This window comes from Cetorhinus maximus, chromosome 17, assembly GCF_964194155.1.
Source record: "Cetorhinus maximus chromosome 17, sCetMax3.hap1.1, whole genome shotgun sequence".
Classification (NCBI taxonomy): Eukaryota; Metazoa; Chordata; class Chondrichthyes; order Lamniformes; family Cetorhinidae; genus Cetorhinus; species Cetorhinus maximus.
Window position 1 is genome coordinate 210826 of NC_135895.1, and position 21754 is coordinate 232579.

The 21754-nt window shown below is 43.4% G+C and overlaps 1 protein-coding gene across 1 annotated transcript in view; it reads left to right on the forward strand.

Annotated features, from left to right (window-relative positions):
* Positions 1-21754, forward strand: part of henmt1 (HEN methyltransferase 1) — a 104830-nt gene that overhangs the window by 46500 nt on the left and 36576 nt on the right. Inside the window, exon 5 of the mRNA XM_078560632.1 lies at positions 6208-6390. Within this exon, the coding sequence (XP_078416758.1) occupies positions 6208-6390 (183 nt within the window). The remainder of the gene's footprint in view (positions 1-6207; positions 6391-21754) is intronic.

Below are 21754 nucleotides of genomic sequence, written 5' to 3' on the forward strand. Positions count from 1 at the left end.
ACAGTAGAGGATACAAATAACATCCCAGAGATGATTGTGAATCAGGAGGTGAAAGGGAGGGAAGAACTTAAACAATTACAATCACCAGGGGAATGCTACTGAGAAAAATATTAGAACTAAAAGCAGACAAGTCCCCAGCTCCTGATGGACTTCATCCCAGAACCTTAAAAAAGGTGGCTGCTGAGACAGCAGATGCATTGGTTTCAATTTTTCAGAATTCCCCAGATTCCCATCAATTGGAAAAAGTGACTGTGACTCCTCTATTCAAGAAAGGATGGAGACGGAAAGCATGAAACTGCAAGCCAATTAGCCTAAAATCTGTCATAGGGAAATTGCTGGAATCTATTATTAAGGAGGTTATCATAGGGCACTTAGAAAATCGCAGTGCAATCAGGCAGAGTCAACATGGTTTTGTGAAAGGGAAATCGTGTTTGACTAATTTATTGGAGTTCTTTGAGGAAGTAACAAGTACCATGGATAAAGGGGAACCTGAGGATGTGCTGTACTTAGATTTCCAGAAGGCATTTGACAAGGTGCCATGTCAAAGGTTACTATACAATATTAGAGCTCATGGTGTAGAGGTTAACGTATTAGCATGGATAAAGGGTTGGTTGGCTAACAGGAAACAGAGATTAGGCATAAATGAGTCATTTTCGGGTTGGCAAGATGTGATGACAGGAATCAGTGCTGGGGCCTCAACTGTTTACAATTTATAACAATGGCTTGGATGAAGGGACTGAATGTATGGTTGCTAAATTTTTTAATGACACAAAGGTAGGTAGGAAAGTAAGTTGTGAAGAGGACATAAGGATTCTGAAAAGGGACAAAAATAACTTAAGTGAGTGGGCAAAAATTTGGCAGATGGAGCATAATGTGGGAAAATGTGAACTTGTCCACTTTGGCACTAGGCAGGCAACACAGCCTTTGAGACTCACCCTTGGCTGCAGAGAACAGTATATGCCCTCTTAATAGACTGTACCCTACTGCTATTTCCTCATTCTTTTTTACTCCCACAACTTGAATGCCTCCCTCCCCATCTCTCTCCCCCCCCCCCCCCATCAAACCATGGTGCTATGGTCAGTTTGTTCAGCCTTCTTGCAGTCCCTGCTCTTGTCTGCCCAGGCTGCAAGAGCCTCAATCTGTTGAATAAGTACTATGGCTCTGTCTCCTTTATTGCTACCTTCTGAATCACCATTCCAGCTTACCCTCCTGTCCCTGACCACAGGCCAAGAAGGGGTGTGACTGCTTCCTGGAACAAAGTGTCCAGACAACTTTCTTCCTCCATGATGCATCAGCGTTCGAAAATTGAACTCCAGTTCATCAGCTCTGAACCGAAGCTCGTTGAACTGCAGACACTTATTGCAGATGTGGTTACTGTGGATCACATTGATGTCCATTAGCTCTGCCATGCTAGAGCTATGACACATTACCTGCCCTGCCATTTCTATTTTTGTTTAACTAACTCACTCAGTGATTATTTGTTGTTATATTAAATGGTTTAACCAGTTAAACTATCAAATTAATACAGTACTTATATCTCTTCAGTAGTAGTTTAAACTACAGCTGCATCTTAGGGAAAGAAAAACATAAAACTCACCAACCAATCACCTACCTGCTCACCTAATTTATGCCTCGCGATATTAGCTCTCAGGTCTTGTTGTCTCTCGCTCCTTCTCTCAGTCCACTCCTTGTCTTATAAAAGACTAGGAGAGCACCTCTTCCCTCATTGTGCTGAATTCCTTTAGTCACCAAATTCCCAAGTTTAATACTCTGCCAAATTTCTGCTCTGTTGACCTTACATCTGTGCTACTTCATACGTTATCAAAAACCTCCTCTTTTTATACAAGTAAGTCAGCCCCAGCTGACCAGATAACCAGTTTGAACTAATAACCGAAATAACTGCAGTTGCTGCTAGCAGATAGCTTGTTTATCATTGACTAAAACTGTGAAAGAATCAGAGAATGGTTACAGCACAGAAGGGAAACCATTTGACCCATCGTGTCTGCTGGTTCTCTGAAGGAGCAATTCACCTAGTGCCATTCTCATGCTTCCTCCCAGTAGCCCTGCAAATTCTTCTTTTTCAGATAACAATCCTTTTGAATGACTCGAATGAACCTGCCTCCACCACATTCTCAGACAGTAAGAGAAAAGGGGAAACTCAGGGGAAATCCTGTTTGACAAATTTATTGGAGTTTTTTGAGGATTTAACTAGTAGGGTAGATAAAGGAGAACCAATAGATGTAGTATACTGGATATACAAAAGGCATTCAATAAGGTGCCACACGAAAGGTTAATTGGGAAGATGAGGGCTCATGGTGTTGGGGGTAATACATTAGCATGGGTAGATAATTGGATAATGGATTGAAATCAGACAGTGGACATAAGCGGAGTTTTTTCAAGTTGGCAAGCAGTGAAAAGTGGAGTGCTGCAAGGATCAGCTATTTAGAATCTACATTAATGACTTAATTTTAGGAAATGAAGCCAGGCAAGTGGTAGAGGTATCAGTGGGTAAGCGTTTTGCAGATAGTGATCATAACTCCGTTAGATTCAAGGTTGTTATGGAAAAGGACAAGGATGGGCCAGAAATCAGAGTTATAAATTGTGGGAAGGCCGATTCTAATAAAATCAGATATGATTTGGCCAGAGTGGACTGGGAGCAGCTACCTTTAGGTAAATCTGCGTCAGAGCAGTGGGACTCATTCAAGAAGGAAATAGGGAGAGTACAGGGTCAACATAGTAAAGTAAAGACAAAGGGTGGGACCAACAAATCCAGGGAACCCTGGATGTCGAGGGATATACAGGATTGGATAAAGAGAAAAAGGGAGGCTTATGGCAGATACCGAGGGCTCAAAACAGCCCTAGAGGAGTATAGAATGTGTAGGGGGGAACTTAAAAAGGAAATTAGGAGAGCAAAAAGGGGGCATGAAAAAACATTGGCAGGTAAAATGAAGGAAAATCCAAAGTTATTTTACAAGTACATTAAGAGTAAGAGGATAACTTGGGAAAGAGTAGGCCCCATTAAGGACCATAGTGGTAATTTGTGTGTGGAACCGGAAGACAGGTAGGGTTCTAAAAGAATACTTTGTGTTGGTGTTTGCAAGTGAGAGGGACGACGTGGGTATGGAAATGAGGCAAAAGGACTGTGATATAATTAAATAAATTAACATAGAAAGGGAGGAGGCTCTAAGTGGTCTGGCAGGCTTATAAGTAGAAATATCTCCAGGCCCAGATGAAATGTATCCCAGGTTGTTGAGTGAGGCAAGGGAGGAGATAGTGGGGCACTGGCAATAATTTTCAATACCTCTCTGGCCACAGGAGAGGTGCCAGAGGACTGGAGGACAGCCAATGTGGTACCGTTATTCAAGAAGCAAGGAAGGGATAAACCAGGGAACTACAGGCCAGTCAGTCTAACCTCAGTGGTGGGGAAACTATTGGAAGTAATTCTGAGGGACAGAATTAATCCACACTTGGAGAGGCAGGGATTAATCAAGGACAGTCAGCATGGTTTTGTTAAAGGGAGGTCATGTCTGGCCAATTTGATTGAATTTTTCGAAGAGGTGACCAGGTGTGTAGATGAGGGCAATGCATTTGACATAGTCTACTTGGACTTCAGCAAGGCTTTTGATAAGGTCCCGCATGGGAGACTGATAACGAAGGTAAGAGCCCATGGGATCCAAGGCAATTTGGCAAATTGGATCCAGAATAGGCTGAGTGGCAGGAAGCAGAGGGTGATGGTCGAGGGGTGTTTTTGTGACTGGATGCCTGTGTCCACTGGGGTTCCACAGGGATCGGTGTTGGGTCCCTTCCTGTTTGTGGTATATATAAACGCTTTAGACTTGAATGTAGGAAGGTTGATCAGTAAGCTCGCGGATGACAGGAAAATTGGTGGGGTGTTAAATAGTGAGGAGGATAGCCTTAGATTACAGGAGGATATAGATGGGCAGGTCAGATTGGCTGATCAGTGGCAAATGGAATTTACTCCGGATAAGTGTGAGGCGATGCACTGGGGCAGGACAAACAAGGCATGGGAATACACGATGAATGGTAGGACCCTGGGAAGTACCGAGGATCAGAGGGACCTTGTTGTGCATGTCCAAAGGTCCCTTAAGGTAGCGGGACAGGCAGATAAGGTGGTTAAGAAGGCATATGGGATACTTGCCTTTATTATCCAAGGCATAGAATATAAGAGCAGGGAGGTTTGGCTGGAACTGTATAAAACACTGGTTAGGCCACAGCTAGAGTATTGCGTGCAGTTCTGGAATCCGCATTATAGGAAGGATGTAATTGCACTGGAGAGAGTGCAGAGGAGATTTACCAGGATGTTGCCTGGGCTGGAGTGTTTTAGTTATGAGGAGAGATTGGATAGACTGGGGTTATTTTCCCTGGAGCAGAGGAGATTGAGGGGGGGACATGATTGAGGTGTATAAAATGATGAGGGGCATAGATAGGGTAGACAGGAAGGAACTTTTCCCCTTGATGGAGGGTTCAATAACCAGGGGGCATAGATTTAAGGTAAAGGGCAGGAGGTTTAGAGCAGATGTGAAGAAGAATTGTTTCACCCAGGGGGTGGTGTGAATCTGGAACTCACTGTCTGAAAGGGTGGTAGAGGCAGAAATCCTCATAACATTTAAGAAGTATTTTGATGTGCACTTGAGATGCCATGGCATACAAGACTATGGGCCCAGTGCTGGAAAATGGGATTAGAAAAGTTAGGTACTTGTTGATCGGTGCAGACTCGATGGGCTGAAGGGCCTTTTTCTGTGCTGTAGACCTCAATGACTCCAAGACTTAGATAAAAAGACAGAGAATAATGTATCAGTTTGTTGATGATACCAAGCTCGGTGGGAAGGTAAGCTGTGGGGAGGATACAGAGAGGCTGCAAAGAGTGTAGACAGGTTAAGTGAGTGGGCAACAAAATAGCTGCATGAACAAGTTTCTCCTCATGTCTCTATTCCTTATTTTTCCAATTATCTTAAATCTGTGCCCTCGGCTGGTAAGGGGACTGAACCCGAGCCATTGGCGTCATTCTGCGCCACACTCCAGCCAACTGAGCTAATCGAACCCCCATGTGGTTGTTCATGGAGGCTTATCTTCTCACCTTGCCCCATGCTTGCTGAGTGGTGCCTCTCAAACTATGTCTAACCAGTTGTCTCTCTCTAATAGAGGGTCCTTTGTCGATGATAACTAATTACTAAACTACTCACATTTACTTTTTAGGTTTTGGTTTAAAGCAGTGGTTAGAGAGCAAGTATGTTTCTGGAATCTAGTGAAATCTATGTTGTTTGGTTTGCTTCAACCAAAGTATTCCATGTCCATTGGAAAGGGGTGGTCAGAGTTCAGAGTTTGATCCGTATTAACTCCAGTGCGGTTTCAGGTTCATTGAAGCTCATTATTTCCAATATATGCCACATGTGTCTTTCTTCAGTTCACAATGAGCATATCTGTGTGGTAGACCTCAGGCTGGTTATGCATCTATCATTTCCCAAATAGTTTCTAACGGAAAACCCCATTATCTCTTTGCAATTACTATCACTCTCCCAAGTTTAACCATTACTTTAGAAGGAGCTTTTGCGGGAGTATTCATTATACAGCATGGAAAGACACATTTGTGTGCAAAGCTTTACAATCATTGACCAGGCACAAATCAGGAATTTGATGAAATACTATCCACTTGCCTGGATGCAGCTCCAACAACGCTCAGACTCAACAATCCGGCACAAAGCAGTCCAGTTGATCAACACCACCTTAAACATTCACTCTCTCCACCACTGGCACAGTGTGCACCATCTACAAGATGCACTGCAGCAACTCATGCAGTCTCCTTCAACAGCACCTTCCAAACCTCTACCACCTAGAAGGACAAGAACTGCAGATGCATGAGAACACCATCATCTGCAAGTTCCCCTCCAAGCCACTCACCGTCCTGACTTGGAAATATATCGCTGTTCCTTCACTGTCGCTGGGTCAAAATCCTGGAACTCCCTTCCTAACAGCACTGTGGGTGTACCTACACCACATGGACTGCAGCGGTTCAAGAAGGCAGCTCACCACCACCTTCTCAAGGACAATGAGGGATGAGCAACAGATGTTGGTTTTGATAGTAATGTTCACATCCCATGAAGGAATAAAAAATGCATTTCTGCATAACTGTTTATGTTAAGCAGATTCTATTAGTCTGACTTTGTTCATTTCCTGTTTCTATTTCAGAATAGAACATCTAGACCAACCTGAACTCGAGAGGTTTCCAGAGGTGGTGTTTGGATACATGAATCCAGCAGTTGTTGTAATTACAACTCCAAATGCAGATTTCAATCCCTTACTTCCAGGAATAATGCAATTCAGGCACTGGGACCATAGGTTTGAATGGAGCAGAGCAGAATTCCAAACTTGGTAAGTGCAGAGGACTATTATTGTAGATTAAAAAGTAGAGAATTGGGCAGAACCTGCAGAGGAAATCTATAAAGGGAATAAGAGAGGCAAAGAGATAGAGTATGTGAATAAATCAGCAGCTGACATAAAAGCTCTAGAAAGCATTAACTCTTTTATAAACACGCTAATATTAAAAGGGTAGTCAAAGAAAGGATGGAGCAATGAAAGACCAATTAGGAGACTATCTTGTGAAGGCAGAGGGCATGGCTGAGGTATTAATTGACTACCTTGGATCTGTTTCATGAGAGAAGAGGATACTGCCAATGTTGCAGTAAAGGAGGAAGCAGTGACAGTATTGGGTAGGATAAAACAAGTTGAAGCAAAGGTACTTCAAAAAGTCACTTGGTCTGGATGATATGCATTCTAGGTTGCTGATGAAATTAAGGCTTGAAATTTCAGAGGCTCTGTGTCTTTATTTATAAAGCCCAGGATCCTTTTTATGTCCCACATGGCAGATTGGTCAGGAAAGTAAAAGCCCATGGGATTCAGGATAATGTCGCAAACTGGATAAAAGGTTGGCTTTGTAACAGGAAACAAAGGGTAATGGTCGATGGATGCCCTTGCGAATGGAAAGTTGTCTCAAGTGGTGTTCCACAGAGCTCGGTGTTGGGACACTTGCTGTTTGTGTTATATATTAGCAATTTGGACGTGAACGTGGGGGGCACGATTGGGAAATTTGCAGATGACACAAAGATTGTCCGAGTAGTGGATAGTGTAGAGAATAGCCATAATCTCCAAAACAATATAGATGGATTGGTGGAGTGGGCGGTAAAGTGGCAGATGGATTTTAACATAGAGAAGTGTGAGGTCATACATTTAGGGAGGTCAAACAGTTACAGGGACTACACAATAAATGGGAATATACTAAGAGGGGTAGATGAAGTGAGAGATCTTGGCGTACAAGTACACAGGTCCCTGAAGGCAGCAGTTCAAGTAGACAAGGTTGTAAAGAAGGCATATGGAATGCTCTCCTTCATTGGCAGAGGTATAGAATATAAAAGTAAGGATATAATGTTGGAATTGTATAAAACACTGGTGAGGCCACAACTGGAGTATTGTGTGCAGTTCTGGTAACCACATTACAGGAAGGATGTAATAGCTCTGGAGAGAGTGCAGAGGAGGTTTACAAGAATGTTGCCAGGGTTAGAAAAGTGTAGCTACGAGGAGAGATTGGATAGGTTGGGGGTATTTTCCTTAGAACAAAGAAGGCTGAGAGGTGACTTGATTGAGGTGTACAAAATTATGAGGGTTTAAATAGAGTGGACAGGATAAAATTGCTTCCCTTGGTGGAGAATTCTAGAACCAGGGGACATAGATTCAAGATAAGTGGCAGAAGGTGTAGGGGGACATGAGGAAGAACTTTTTTACGCAGAGGGTCGTGAGTGTCTGGAATCCGCTGCCCAAGTTGGTGGTAGAGGCAGAAACTTTAAACTCTTTTAAAAAGTACCTGGATCTGCATCTAAAGTGCTGTAAGCTGCAGGGCTATGGGCCGGGTGCAGGAAGGTGGAATTAGAAAGGGCACCTGGGGGCCCTCGGGCTGGCATGGACAAGATGGGCCGAATGGCCTCCTTCTGTGCTGTAACTTTTCTATGGTTCTATGTAGTTTAATCAACTTAACACCACTACTGTTTTCTATCCCTTCACCAATTCCCATACTGCCACAGCCCCTTTAATCCCATTGGTTTTAATTTTGCTAACAAGCCTATCATCTGGTACTTTATCAAATGTTTGTTGAAAGTCCCTAAATACAACCTCAGTTGCGCACCTCCCTCTGTCATCATGAAAGGTCACAGACCTGAACCCTTAATTCTGTTTTTCTCTCCACAGATGCTGCTTGACCTGCTGAGTATTTCTAGCATTTTCTGTTTATAATTCAGATTTCCAGCATCCACAGTATTTTGCTTTTGTTATGCATTTACAATCCTTCATCCTGCGTACTGCTTCCATATCTAAGGAGGATTAGAATATTGTGGGAGAACCTCTGCAATTTCCAAAAGGAAGGAAGTTATGAGTCATAGGGTTATACAGCACAGAAACAGGCCCTTTGACCCATTGTGTCCATGCTGGCCATCAAGCCCCTATCTATTCTAATCCCATTTTTCAGGACTTGGCCCGTAGCCCTGTATGCTGTGGTGTTTCAAGTGCTCATCTAAATACTTCTTAAATGTTGTGAGGGTTCCTGCCTCTACCACCCCCTCAGGCAGTGTGTTCCAGATTCCAACCACCCTCTGGGTGAAAAAATGTTCCCTCAAATCCCCTCTAAACCTCTTGCCACTCACCTTAAATCTATGTCCCCTGGTTATTGATATCTCCTCTAAGGGGAAAGGTTTCTTCCTATCTACCCTATCTATGCCCCTTATAATTTTGTATACCTCTATCAACCCTCCCTCAGCCTTCTCTGCTCTAAGGAAAACAACCCCAGCCTATCTAGTCTCTCTTCTAGCTGAAATGCTCCAGCCCAGGCAACATCCTTGTGAATCTCCTCTGCATCCTCTCCAGTGCAATCACATCCTTCCTATAGTGTGGAGAACAGAACTGCACACAGTACTCCAGCTGTGGCCTAACTAGCGTTTTATACAGCTCCCACATAACCTCCCTTCTCTTATATTCTATGCCTCGGCTAATAAAGGCAAGTATCCCCTATGCCTTTTTAACCACCTTATCTATCTCCCCTGCTGCCTTCAGGGATCTATGAACATGTACACCAAGGTCCCTCTGATCTTCTGTACTTCCTAGGGTCCTACCATTCATTGTGTATTCCCTTGCTGTGTTAGCCCTCCCAAAATACATCACCTTGAGGTCTTAACTGGAGTATTGTGTTGAATTCTGGGCACCACAATTTAGAAAAGATGTCAAAGCCTGGGAGAGGGGGCAGAAGAGATTTACTGGAATTTGCCATGGAGGAAGGGCACCAGTTATGTGGAGAGACTGGAGAAGCTGGGATTATTCTCTTTAAGGCAGAAATGGTTATGGGGAGATTCAATTAACATTAACAATTATGCAGGGTTTTGATAGGGTAGATAAGGTAAAACTGTTTCCACTGGGAGGAGGGTCAGTAACCAGAGGGCACAGACACACAACTCACATTTATATAGCACTTTTTCTAAAGTACCTCTGGTTTCCCCCAAGGATCTATCCTTGCGCCCCTCCCCCCTCCAATTTTCCACATACATGCCGCCTGAGGTAACAGCATCCTAAAACAAGGCGTTAGTTTTCACATGTATGCTGACAATACCTCTACCTAACCTCCACTTCTCTCAACTCCTCCACTGCTAAACTATCAGACTGTTAATCTGGCATCCTCCTGTTCTGGATGAGCAGCAGCTTGTTCCAACTAAATATTGGGAAGACTGAAGCCATTGCCTTCAGTCCCTGCCCTGAACTGCATTCCCTAGCTACCGACTCAATTGCTCTCCCTGGCAACAGCCTGAGACTAAGCCAATCTGTTCGCTGATGTTTGTTAATTGTATATCAGTTGTGTTTAATTATATGCAGGTGGACAGCATTAATTGGGTTTCACTTGAACATATATAAAAAGAGACACTTGCTGAAACTGCAAGCTGAATTTTCTTGGGGTGCTGATATCCCAGGTGGCGGGCCAGAAAACTGGGGGCAACCGTGCCTCGGCTGTTTTTAGGGACCACTTAAGGGCTTCAGTTGCCCCGAGGTGGGAAGGCCATCCTTGACCTTCCTCGCTGCTGATAGAATTCCACGGTGTTGGGAAGGTGACAGGTTAATCTACCCTCTGCCTTCCCTCCAGATTCCCTGTCCCTGCCTCTCAACTTGCTCCCGAGAGCCCCATCAAATTCCGTCCTCTGTGGGTGGTTGAGTTAGGAGGTGTATGTTTGTAAGGTTTCACTCTGTGGTACAGCACAACGGATGGTAAATGCCGAGCTACTTAAATCCCAGAGGGAAATTTGAAACAGCTGCCACAACTGTTTTGAAACATGTAATTTATTTTGAGATGTGTGCCTTGAATTCGGTAGTAATAAATCCAATGACACTTAGAGGGTTTTACAAAACTAAATTAAACATTTAATAGAAGAAAAGATTTTAAGCACATAGATAGGTCTACAAATTACCACTATAATAACTCCTAACTCTCCTAATTAATCTAGCTCCCAGTTACACCTCCGCTAAGGCGACACTAAAACAAAAATTATTATTGTTTTTTATTCATTCACGGGATGTGGGCTTCCCTGGCTGGGCCAGCGTTTATTGCCTGTCCCTAGTTACCCTTGAGAGGGTGGCGGTGAGCTGCCTTCTTGACCCACTGCAGTCCATGTGGTGTAGGTACATCCACAATGCTGTTAGTAAGGGAGTTCCAAGATTTTGACCCAGCGACAGTGAAGGAACAGCGATATATTTCCAAGTCAGAATGGTGAGTGACTTGAAGTAGAACTTCCAGGTGGTGGTGTTCCCATACATCTGCTGCCCTTGTCCTTCTAGATGGTAGTAGTCATGGGTTTGGAAGGTGCTCTCAAAAGAGCCTGAATGAATTCCTGCAGTGCACCTTGTAGATGGTACACACTGCTGCTACTGTGCGTTAGTGGTGAAAGGAGTGAATGTTTGTGGAAGGGGGACCAATCAAGTGGGATGCCTTGTCCTGGATGATGTCAAGCTTCTTGAGTGTTGTTGGAACTGCGCTCATCCAGGCAAGTGGAAAGTATTCCACCACACTCCTGACTTGTGCCTTGTAGATGGTGGACAGGCTTTGGGGAGTCCGGAAGTGAGCTACTTGTCACACAATTTCTAGCCCCTGACCTGCTATTGTAGTCACAGTATTTATATGGCTAGCCCTGTTCAGTTTCTGGCCAATGGTAACCCCCAGGATGTTGATACTGGGGGATTCAGTGATGGTAATGCCATTGAACATCAAGGGGCGATGGCTGGATTCTCTCTTGTTGGAGATAGTCATTGCTTGACACTTGCGTGGCACGAATATTACTTGCCACATGTCAATCCAAGCCTGAATACTGTCCAGGTGTTGCTGCATTTGGACATGGACTGCTTCAGTGTCTGAGGAGTCGCGAATGGTGCTGAACATTGTGCAGTCATCAGCGAACATCCCCACTTCTGATCTTATGATGGAAGGAAGGTCATTGATGAAGTAGCTGAAGATGGTTGGGCTGAGGACACTACCCTGAGGAACTCCTGCAGTGATGCCATGGAGCTGAGTTGACTGATCTCCAACAACCACAACCATCTTCCTTCGTGTTAGGAATGACGCCAACCAGCGGAGAGCTTTCCCCCCCTGATTCCTATTGACTCCAGGTTTGCTTGGGCTCCTTGATGCCACACTCGGTCAAATGCGGAATTGATGTCAAGGGCAGTCACTCTCACCTCACCTTGGGAGGTCAGCTCTTTTGTCCATGTTTGAACCAAGGTTGTAATGAGGTCAGGAGCTGAGTGGCCCTGACGGAACCCAAACTGGGCGTCAGTGAGCAGGTTATTGCTAAGCAAGTGCCACTTTATAGCGCTGTTGATGACCCCTTCTATTACTTTACTGATGATCTAGAGTAGACTGATGGGGGCGGTAACTGGCTGGGGCGGATTTGACCTGCTTTTTGTGTGCAGGACATACTTGGGCAATTTTCTACATAGCCAGGTAGATGCCAGTGTTGTAGCTGTACTGGAACAACTTGGCTAGGGGCGTGGCAAGTACTGGGGCACAAATCTTCACTACTATTGCCGGAATATTGTCAGGGCCCATAGCCTTTGCAATATCCAGTGCCTTCAGCCGTTTCTTGATATCACATGGAATGAATCGAATTGGCTGAAGACTGGTGTTGCCAGAGATCACCAGTAATGGTTATTGGGTTAGCACACAGAGGAGAAGAGTCAATTCTCTCTTAACTCTAAATTTGCTTTATTCATGTCGTTAGATCATCTACATATAGCTTATACGCCTGGTTAAATATAGACATGCAGTGTACAGCAGGTTATACAGTTTTATACCCAAAACTAGGATCTAAACACACACCCACTAGGTTTCTCTGACACTCCCTGAGTGGCCACAGAATATGAAAGCTAATACCCGAGAAGAAGAGCTGATGCTGGCCAGGGGTTCCGTTCTCTCTCTCTTGTGTCTCTACGTTGCTGACGTAGGTTCTTCTGCTTCTGCGATGGCTGGTCTCCGGAGTCTCGCTGCTCCACGCCCGAAATCCTCTCAGTATTATACTGAATCGTATCTCTTCAAGCTGTGCTGTCTCTCTTTCCGTTGGTTTAGGCCTGCTTGCCTGATCTGTGGCATCTTCTCCATTGGCTCTGTTCCAAGACTTGGAGTATCACCTCGTTCCTCCTTTTCTAAATAAGGACTCATCACATTTCCTTTGTCTTCAAGACACTCCGCTACTTCAGAACTGGTTCTAGCCAGTTCAGACCTTGAGCTCAGGTTTCACAAGTTGCTGAAGCCAGTGAGATCAGGTTAGTTCAGGTCAAAAGTTGCTTTTGCCTGTGTCTGGCAGTTCAGCTGCAGCCCCTGGCCAACACTGGCACCTGTGATGCTGGGGACCTCCGGAGGAGGCCAAGATGGATCATCAACTCGGCAGTTCTGGCTGAAGATTGTTGCGAATGCTTCAGCCTTATCTTTTGCACTGATGTGCGGGACTCCTCCATCATTGAGGATGGGTATGTTATTGGAGTCTCCAACTCCAGTGAGTTGTTTAATTATCTACCACCATTCATGACTGGATGTGGCAGGACTGCAGAGCTTAGATGTGATCAGTTGGTTGTGGGATTGCTTAGCTCTGTTTATCACTTGCTACTCATGGTTTTTGGCATGCAAATAGTCTTGTATTATAGCTTCACCAGGTTGACACGTCAGTTTTAGGTATGCCTGGTACTGCTCCTGGCATGACCTCCTGTACTCATCATTGAACCAGGGCTGAACCCCTGGCTTGTTAGCATTGGTAGAGTGGGGGATATGCCAGGCCATGAGGTTACAGATTGTTTTCAAGTACAGTTCTGTTGCTGCTGTTGGCCCACAGTGCCTCGTGGCTGCCCAGTCTTGAGTTGCTAGATCTGTTCTAAATCTATCCCATTTAGCACGGTGGTAGTGCCACGCAACACGATGGAGGGTATCCTCAATGTGAAGACGAGATTTTGTCTCCACAATGACTGTGCAGTGGTCACTCCTGCCGATACTGTCATGGACAGATGCATCTGCGGCAGGTAGGCTGGTGAGGATGAGGTCAAGTATGTTTTTCCCTCTTGTTGGTTCCAATATGACTGATGCAGTTGGTAAAATGGAGTTATTTAAAATTCCCAGAGGGAAACTTTAAACAAATGTCATAATCTATAATGTTAAGTGTTACGTTTGAGATGCGACTCTAAATTCAGGAATCAGACCACTAGTTCTCGAGGTTTTACATTAAACTAAATGGAACATTTTATTAATTTACACAGGTTAAAAAATAGATACACATGGCTACAAATTACTACTATCATAACTTTTAACAAATTCCCAAATTAATCTCCATTAAGGCAACAGCAACCCATAGACTTAACTAGACACCAGGCAAAGCATTTTCACCTTACAAACTCAAAATGTGGATCTTTTCATTGTGGAGCCAGTTGAAGGCTCACAGCTGCCTTTTGATCTCGCATTGCCTCTGCCCTGCACACCTGAAAACTACTGAAATTATACCTACCAGCCCCATTGAATGTTAATTCTCATTGTATCAACAACCTCTTTGAACTCCACCATTTAACAGTGAGGCGCCTTTCAAAGTACCAATTTTATTAGTAATATAAACATATGGCTTGGTAGCTGCTAGAAAGGCGTCAGTATTCATCGAACTTCTTGAATGCTCTATTCAAAAAATGCAAATGCACGCTATCTCTCTTACATATCAAAACTAGTACACATCAAAGCACCCAGAGAAGCTGGCTTTAATCCAATTAGGACACACCCGCAGATTAAACCTCTATTTTAAAAGAAAAATATTTTCCAAAATATTATATACATTAATAACTTCATGACATCCCCCTCCTTATTGAAAAAGGAACCATCATAATTTTAAAAGACGGCTTCATTTTAATAACCCATTTCACACTATCTCCAATACTTATTAAACTCTTACATTACCAGATGCATGCATTATAATAACAATATATGTATACAAGTCCTTGGTATCAACAGAAATCAGAGCAGTTCAGTGTCCAGGTTTTTTTTAAATTTCCCAATTTCCTTTAAGCTTCAAGTTCTTGATAACGCATCTGTGAATAGATCTCCTCTATCAGCAGTATGTATAATACGTAGATTATATGGTTGTAATAATAGAGTCCAGGATTAGTAAGTTTGCGGATGACACAAAGATTGGTCGGGTGGTTAACAGTGAGGTTGAGTGTCTTGGGCTACAGGAAGATATAGACAGGATGGTCAAATAGGCAGATATGTGGCAGATGGAATTTAACCCTAAAAAGTGTGAGGTGATACACTTTGGAAGGAGTAATTTGACAAGGAAGTATTCAATGAACGTCTAGGAAGTTCTGAGGAACAAAGGGACCTTGGCGTGTGTGTCCATAGATCTCTGAAGGCAGAGGGGCACGTTAGTAGGGTGGTGAAAAAGGCTTATGGGACTTTATCAATCGAGGCATAGATTACAAAAGTAGGGAGGTCATGTTGGAGTTGTATAGAACTTTGGTGGGGCCACAGCTGGAGTACTGTGTGCAGTTTTGGTCGCCACATTATAGGAAGGATGTGATTGCTGGAGGGTTTGCAGAAGAGATTCACCAGTATGTTGCCTGGGATGAAACATTTAAGTTATGAAGAGAGGTTGGATAGACTTGGGTTGTTTTTGTTGGAGCAGAGAAGACTGAGGGGCGACCTGATCGAGGTGTACAAGATTATGAGGGGCATGGACAGGGTGGATAGGGAGCAGCTGTTCCCTTTAGTTGAAGGGTCAGTCACAAGGGGACATAAGTTCAAGGTGAGGGACAGGAGGTTTGGGGGGGATGTGAGGAAAAGTTTTTTTACCCAGAGGGTGGTGATGGTCTGGAATGCACTGCCTGGGAGGGTGGTGGAGGCGGGTTGCCTCACATCCTTTAAAAAGTACCTGGATGAGCACTTGGCACATCATAATATTCAAGCCTGTGGGCCAAGTGCTGGTAAATGGTATTAGGTAGGTAGGTCAGGTGTTTCTCACATGTTGGTGCAGACTTGATGGGCCGAAGGGCCTCTTCTGCACTGTGTGATTCTGTGATGAATTGTTTGCAACATAAATTTCAAAATGCTGCAATGCTAAGACCAAACTCAAAGGGCAGAATTTTCTGCCTATCGGGCGGGCGGGCCCGACCCAGTCTACGGTGGGCGGGGAGCCGATCCCCGCCGGAGAAGCAGGCCCCGCCGCCAGTGTGACATCTGGCGGGAAGCACTATGCGCTTCCTGTGAGGGCAGGGGGTATTCCCCAAAAGCAAGAGTGTGCTCTTTCACGCATGCGCACGAAAGAGCACATATCTCCCTGAGGCTAAGTGCAGCCTCAGGGAGATCGCTTACACGTTGAAAAATATGAAAAATAGAAAAAAAAATTCCCTAGCATGTCCCCCTCATGTGACAATGTCACATGAGATGGGGCATGTTCATAATTTACGTAATAACTTTATTAAACTTTTTAAATCCCTACATGAAACCTCATCCCGCCGGTGGATGAGGTTTCATGTTTTTTCTATTTGCTGCCGGGGTTCCTGGCCGACCCAACAACCTTAAGGTTGGACGGGCAGGTCCTTTAATTGTATAATTGATCCTGTCGATGGCCTCAATTGGCCATTGACAGGTCGGCAGGCCCGCAGCTGATTTTGCTGTGTCCCCACCTTCCTGAAAATTTAAATGGGCCGGGATGACATTGGGGGTTCTGCCCGACGTCATCCCGTGTCATTTTATGTGTCGGTGAGCGGGCCCCGTCCCCTGCTTGCTGACGGCAAAATACTGCCCCAAGTCTCTTTCTCGATTGTTGAATATCTTCTCTGTTGTATATTCAGCTTCCATAAAAAATACCCTATTGATTTTTCAATCCCAGTATCATCATCTTGTAACAGCCCCAATGCCTATATCGCTTGCGTCAATGGCCAACTTGAATTACTTAGCATAATTGGGTACTGCCAACACTGGTTTTCAATCTATCGAATGACTTCTGACACTCCAGTGTCCATTGGAACTACTTGTTCTTTTTTCATAGTTCAGTCAGCAGAGCAACCACTTGGCTAAAATTTGGTACAAATTTCCGGCAAAACCCACTCATGCCCAGAAATCTCAAATCTTCTTGTTTTGTTGTAGGCACTGGGAAATCCACGATAGCCTTCACTTTCGCATCTCTCAGAGCCACCTTACCATGTCCAATGGTATGGCCTGGATATGTAACTTGCGCTTTTGCAAATTCACTTTTAGCCAAGCTCATCACCAAATTAGCTTCTTGTAGTTGAGTAAATAATTCTTCCAGATGCTGTAAATGCTCCTCCCACGTCTGACTGAAAACGATTAGTTCATCAATATAAACAGCACAATTGCTCAGACCCACAATTACTCTGTTTGTCAGTCTTTGAAATGTCGCAAGCGCATTCTTCATACCAAACGGCATTACTTTAAACTGATATAGTCCATTTGACATTACAAAAGCTGATTTCTCCTTTGCTCTCTCCGACAACGGTACCTGCCAATATCCTTTTAGCAAGTCAATCTTTGTGATAAATTTCTGTTGTCCCACTTTCTCAATGCAATCCTCCAACTGTGGTATGGGATATGAACCCGCTTTTGTCACCACATTCACCTTTCAATGAACCACACACAGTCTTTGTGTTCCATCCAGTTTCGGTACCAGTACAATAGGTGAACTCCAGTTACTGCAACTAGACTCAATGATATCATTTTGAAGCATGGATACAATTTCTTTTTCTACTTGCGATAACTTTGCAAGATTTAATCTATAAAGTTGTTGCCTTATTGAAGATGATATTTTCATACATACATCATGTAAAGCTAAATGTGTCTTTCCCAACTTCTTTCCACAAATGGGTTTGTGTGACTGCAATAGCTTTTCCAAATCACTTTGACACTTGCTTAGAAGATAACTCAATATTGCTTTTAATTTTTCAAGTACCCCCTCATTATCCAATTTGATTAGAGGAAAATCAATTTCAGAGTCCTGAACTTCTACCCCTTTCTCAACATCCACCATCACTAACACCTCTTTTTGTTCCTCTTCCTGTCAAAGTATTTTTAAGCATATTTACATGACACACCCTCTGCTTTTTTCCTCTATCTGGAGTATTTATTAAAAAATTTACTTCACTTAATTTATTTTCAATCCTGTAAAGCCCACTAAATCTTGCATTTAAGGAATCCCCTAGTACTGGTAACAAGTACTTTCTCTCCAAAAACAAAACCGCAAATTTTAGCCTTCTTACCTGATTTCACTTTCATCACTTGCTGTGAGATCTTTAAATGTCCCCTAGCCAATTCACATGCTCTGTTCAATCTTTCCCTGAAATTTGATACGTAATCCAGGAGAGTGGTTTTTGAATTTTGACACACCAATTTCTCCTGAATCAATTTCAGAGGTCCCCTTACCTCATGACCATAAACTTGTTCAAAAGGGAAAAACCAATCGATGCATTAGGAGCATCTCTAATAGCAAATAACAAAAATGGAATTCCTGTATCCCAATCCTGTGCATAACCATGAGAGTGTGCTCTTATCGTAGTTTTTAAAGTTTGATGCCATCTTTCCAAAGCTCCTTGTGACTCTGGATGATAAGCTGTGACTTAAACTGTTTTATCCCCAAACCGTTCATTATTTCCTTAAACAGCTGTGACATGAAATTTGACCCCTGATTTGATTGTATTTCGTTAGGTAAACCATATCTTGTAAAAAAATTTAATTAACTCCACCACAATTTTCTTAGTTGTAATATTTCTTAAAGCTTCTTCATTTGCAACTGGAGTCTCACTACCTCCAGCTGTGACTCACTAGTGTCAGGTTTCACTTCCAACTATAGATGCTGTGCTATACTTTTAACTATATCTGATTTCCTAGCTGCCGCAGCTAACCCCAATTTTAACTTACCTGCCAATTCTTTTAACTTACTTTTGGTTATTTTTTCTAGCCCACTCAGAGTTATCTCTTCTACTCCCAGACAAGTCTTAGCAATTGCCAAAGCCACCTTGCAGTCTCACCACTTATAAAATACCTCACCAACTCCTGAATTCAAAGTGCCTCTTGTACTCATAAGCTTAAGATTCACCAATTCCTAACCAGTTGAGGAATTAGAAATATAAGTTATCCCGGCACAGCCCCCAATTGTTATGACCAATGCAGTTAGTTAAGTGGAGTTATTTAAAATTCCCAGAGGGAAACTTTAAACAATTGTCCTAACCTATAATTTTAAATGTTATGTTTGAGATGCGACTCTAAATTCAGGAATCAGACCACCAGTTCTCAAAGTTTTACATTAAACTAACTGAAACATTTTATTATTTTACACAGGTTAAAAAGAAATATGTATATATATACAAATTGCTACTGTCATAACTTTTAACAAATTCCCAAACTAATCTCCATTAAGGCAACAGCAATCCATAGACTTAACCAAACACCAGGCAAAGCATTTTCACCTTACAAATTAAAAATGAGGTTCTTTTCATTGTGGAGCCAGTTGATGGGTCGCCACTGCCTTTTGATCTCACATTGCCTCTGCCCTGCACACCTGAAAACTGCTGAAATTATACCTACCAGCCCCATTGAATGTTAATTTTCATTGTATCAACAACCTCTTTGAACTCCATCTTTTAACAGTGAGACGCCTTTCAAAGTACCAATTTTATTAGTAATGTAAACATATGGCTTGGTAGCTGCTAGAAAGGCGTCAGTTTTCATCAAACTTCTTGAATGCTCTATTCAAAAAATGCAAATGCACGCTATCTCTCTTACATGTCAAAACTAGTACACATCAAAGCACCCAGAGAAGCTGGCTTTAATCCAATTTAATCCAAACACCCGCAAACTAAACCTCTATTTTAAAAGAAAATTATTTTCCAAAATATTATATACAGAATCACACAGCGCAGAAGAGGCCCTTTGGTCCATCGAGTCTGCACCGACACGTGAGAAACACCTGATCTACCTACCTAATCCCATTTACCAGCACTTGGCCCAGAGCCTTGAATGTTATGTCGTGCCAAGTGCTCATCCAGGTACTTTTTAAAGGATGTGAGGCAACCCTCAAGGGATTGATTCATGTGGAATTGATGGCAGTTTGGGCGAGTAAGGGAGTCTTAATCTCTTTTGTAAAAATCTAATTTTGTTTGTAATTAACATTTAACTGAAATTTACTGTTTAAATTCCAGATTTCCCAGCCTTAAGCAGGGTTTTCGGGCTCCACTGGAAGAACAACTGAAGTTAGTTAATTACGGAAGCAGCTTGAACCAATTTTTCCATAATTGGGGTCAGCCAAGTCCTAAATTTCAAAAGGATATAAGTACAGGCCTCTCGGTGCAACTTAGCACTGGTGTGCGACTTTGAATAGAGTGCTGAGAGTTGGGTGATTAAGGGAGTTAGGGTGTGCGACTTTGAATAGAGTGCTGGGAGTTGGGTGATTAAGGGAGTTAGGGTGTGCGACTTTGAACAGAATGCTGGGAGTTGGGTGATTAAGGGAGTTAGGGTGTGCGACTTTGAATAGAGTGCTGGGAGTTGGGTGATTAAGGGAGTTAGGGTGTGCGACTTTGAACAGAGTGCTGGGAGTTGGGTGATTAAGGGAGTTAGGGTGTGCGACTTTGAACAGAGTGCTGGGAGTTGGGTGATTAAGGGAGTTAGGGTGTGCGACTTTGAATAGAGTGCTGGGAGTTGGGTGATTAAGGGAGTTAGGGTGTGCGACTTTGAACAGAGTGCTGGGAGTTGGGTGATTAAGGGAGTTAGGTGAGGAGGGAAAGGATGTTCTCCTTTGCTTTTGCCTTTTCTAACTCTTTCACTCTAGGAATTGGTTCTTACTCACCTACAGGGAAGAAACGAGCTGTTTGGTGAGTATCTGGTAAGTGGTTAAGGTCTATTTTATTCCCAAGATTTAAAATAGAATACAAACTGGTGGTAAGGGCTGAAGAGGAACTTGCAATGGGAGAGGGAGGATTCAGTAGTTGTCCATGTAGGTACCTAAGACACGGGCAGGACAAGCAAAGAGGTTCAGCATAGTCATTATGAAGACTGGCTATTGATAGATTCTTGATTAACAAGTGGGTGAAAGGTTATCGGGGTAGGCGGAAATGCGGAGGAGAGGTTACATTTAGATCAGCCAAGATCGGATCTTATTGAATGGCGGAGCAGGCTCGAAGGGCCGAGTGGCCTACTCCTGCTCCTGATTCGTATGTTTGTATAGATATGTTCTAGATTATTACCTGAGCTACATGCAAATTGATATAGGGCAAATAAGATTAGAGAAATGAATGCTTGGCTGAAAGACTGGTGTGGGAGAAGTGGGTTCCGGTTTGTGGGATTTTCTTCCTTAAAGGACATTAGTGAATCAGATGGATTTTTACGACAATTGGCAATGGTTCCATGGTCATCGTCAGACTTTTAACTCCAGATTTTTTTTCATTGAATTCAAACTTGAACCCAGGTCCCCGAAGCATTACACTGGGTCTCTCGATTACCAGTCCAGTGTCAATACCACTATGCCACCTCCTCCCATAGGTAGCAGCAATCATAACATGATTGAATTTTACATTCAGTTTGAGGGAGAAAACATTGGGTCCAAGATTAGTATTTTAAACTTAAATTGATTATGAGGGCCTAAAAGCAAAGTTGGCTAAAGTGAACTAGCAAAGGAAGTTAAGGGATAGGTCAATAGAGATGCAGTGGGGATATTTCAGAGTAATATATACATTAATTGTTTCATGACAGTTCCCTCACCACCTGCCGCAGACCCAGTCTAGCAGCTATGTCATTTAGGACTTGGCCAGCTCAGTGAATAGTGGTGCTACCGAGCCACTCTTAGTGATGGACATTGAAGTCCCCATCCAGAGTACAATTCTGCCCCCTTGCCATTCTCAGTGCTTCCTCCAAGTGGTGCTCAACATGGAGGATCACTGATTCATCAGTACATGGTAATCAGCAGGAGGTTTCCTTGTCCATGTTTGACCTGATACGGTGAGACTTCATGGGGTATGGAATCGATGTTAAGGACTCCCAGGGCAACTCCCTCCCGACTGTATACCACTGTGCCACCACCTCTGCTGGTTCCGTCCTGCTGGTCGGACAGGACATTCCCAGGGATGGTGATGGTGGTGTCTGGGACATTATCTCTAAGGTATGATTCTGTGAGCATGACTGTCAGGCTGT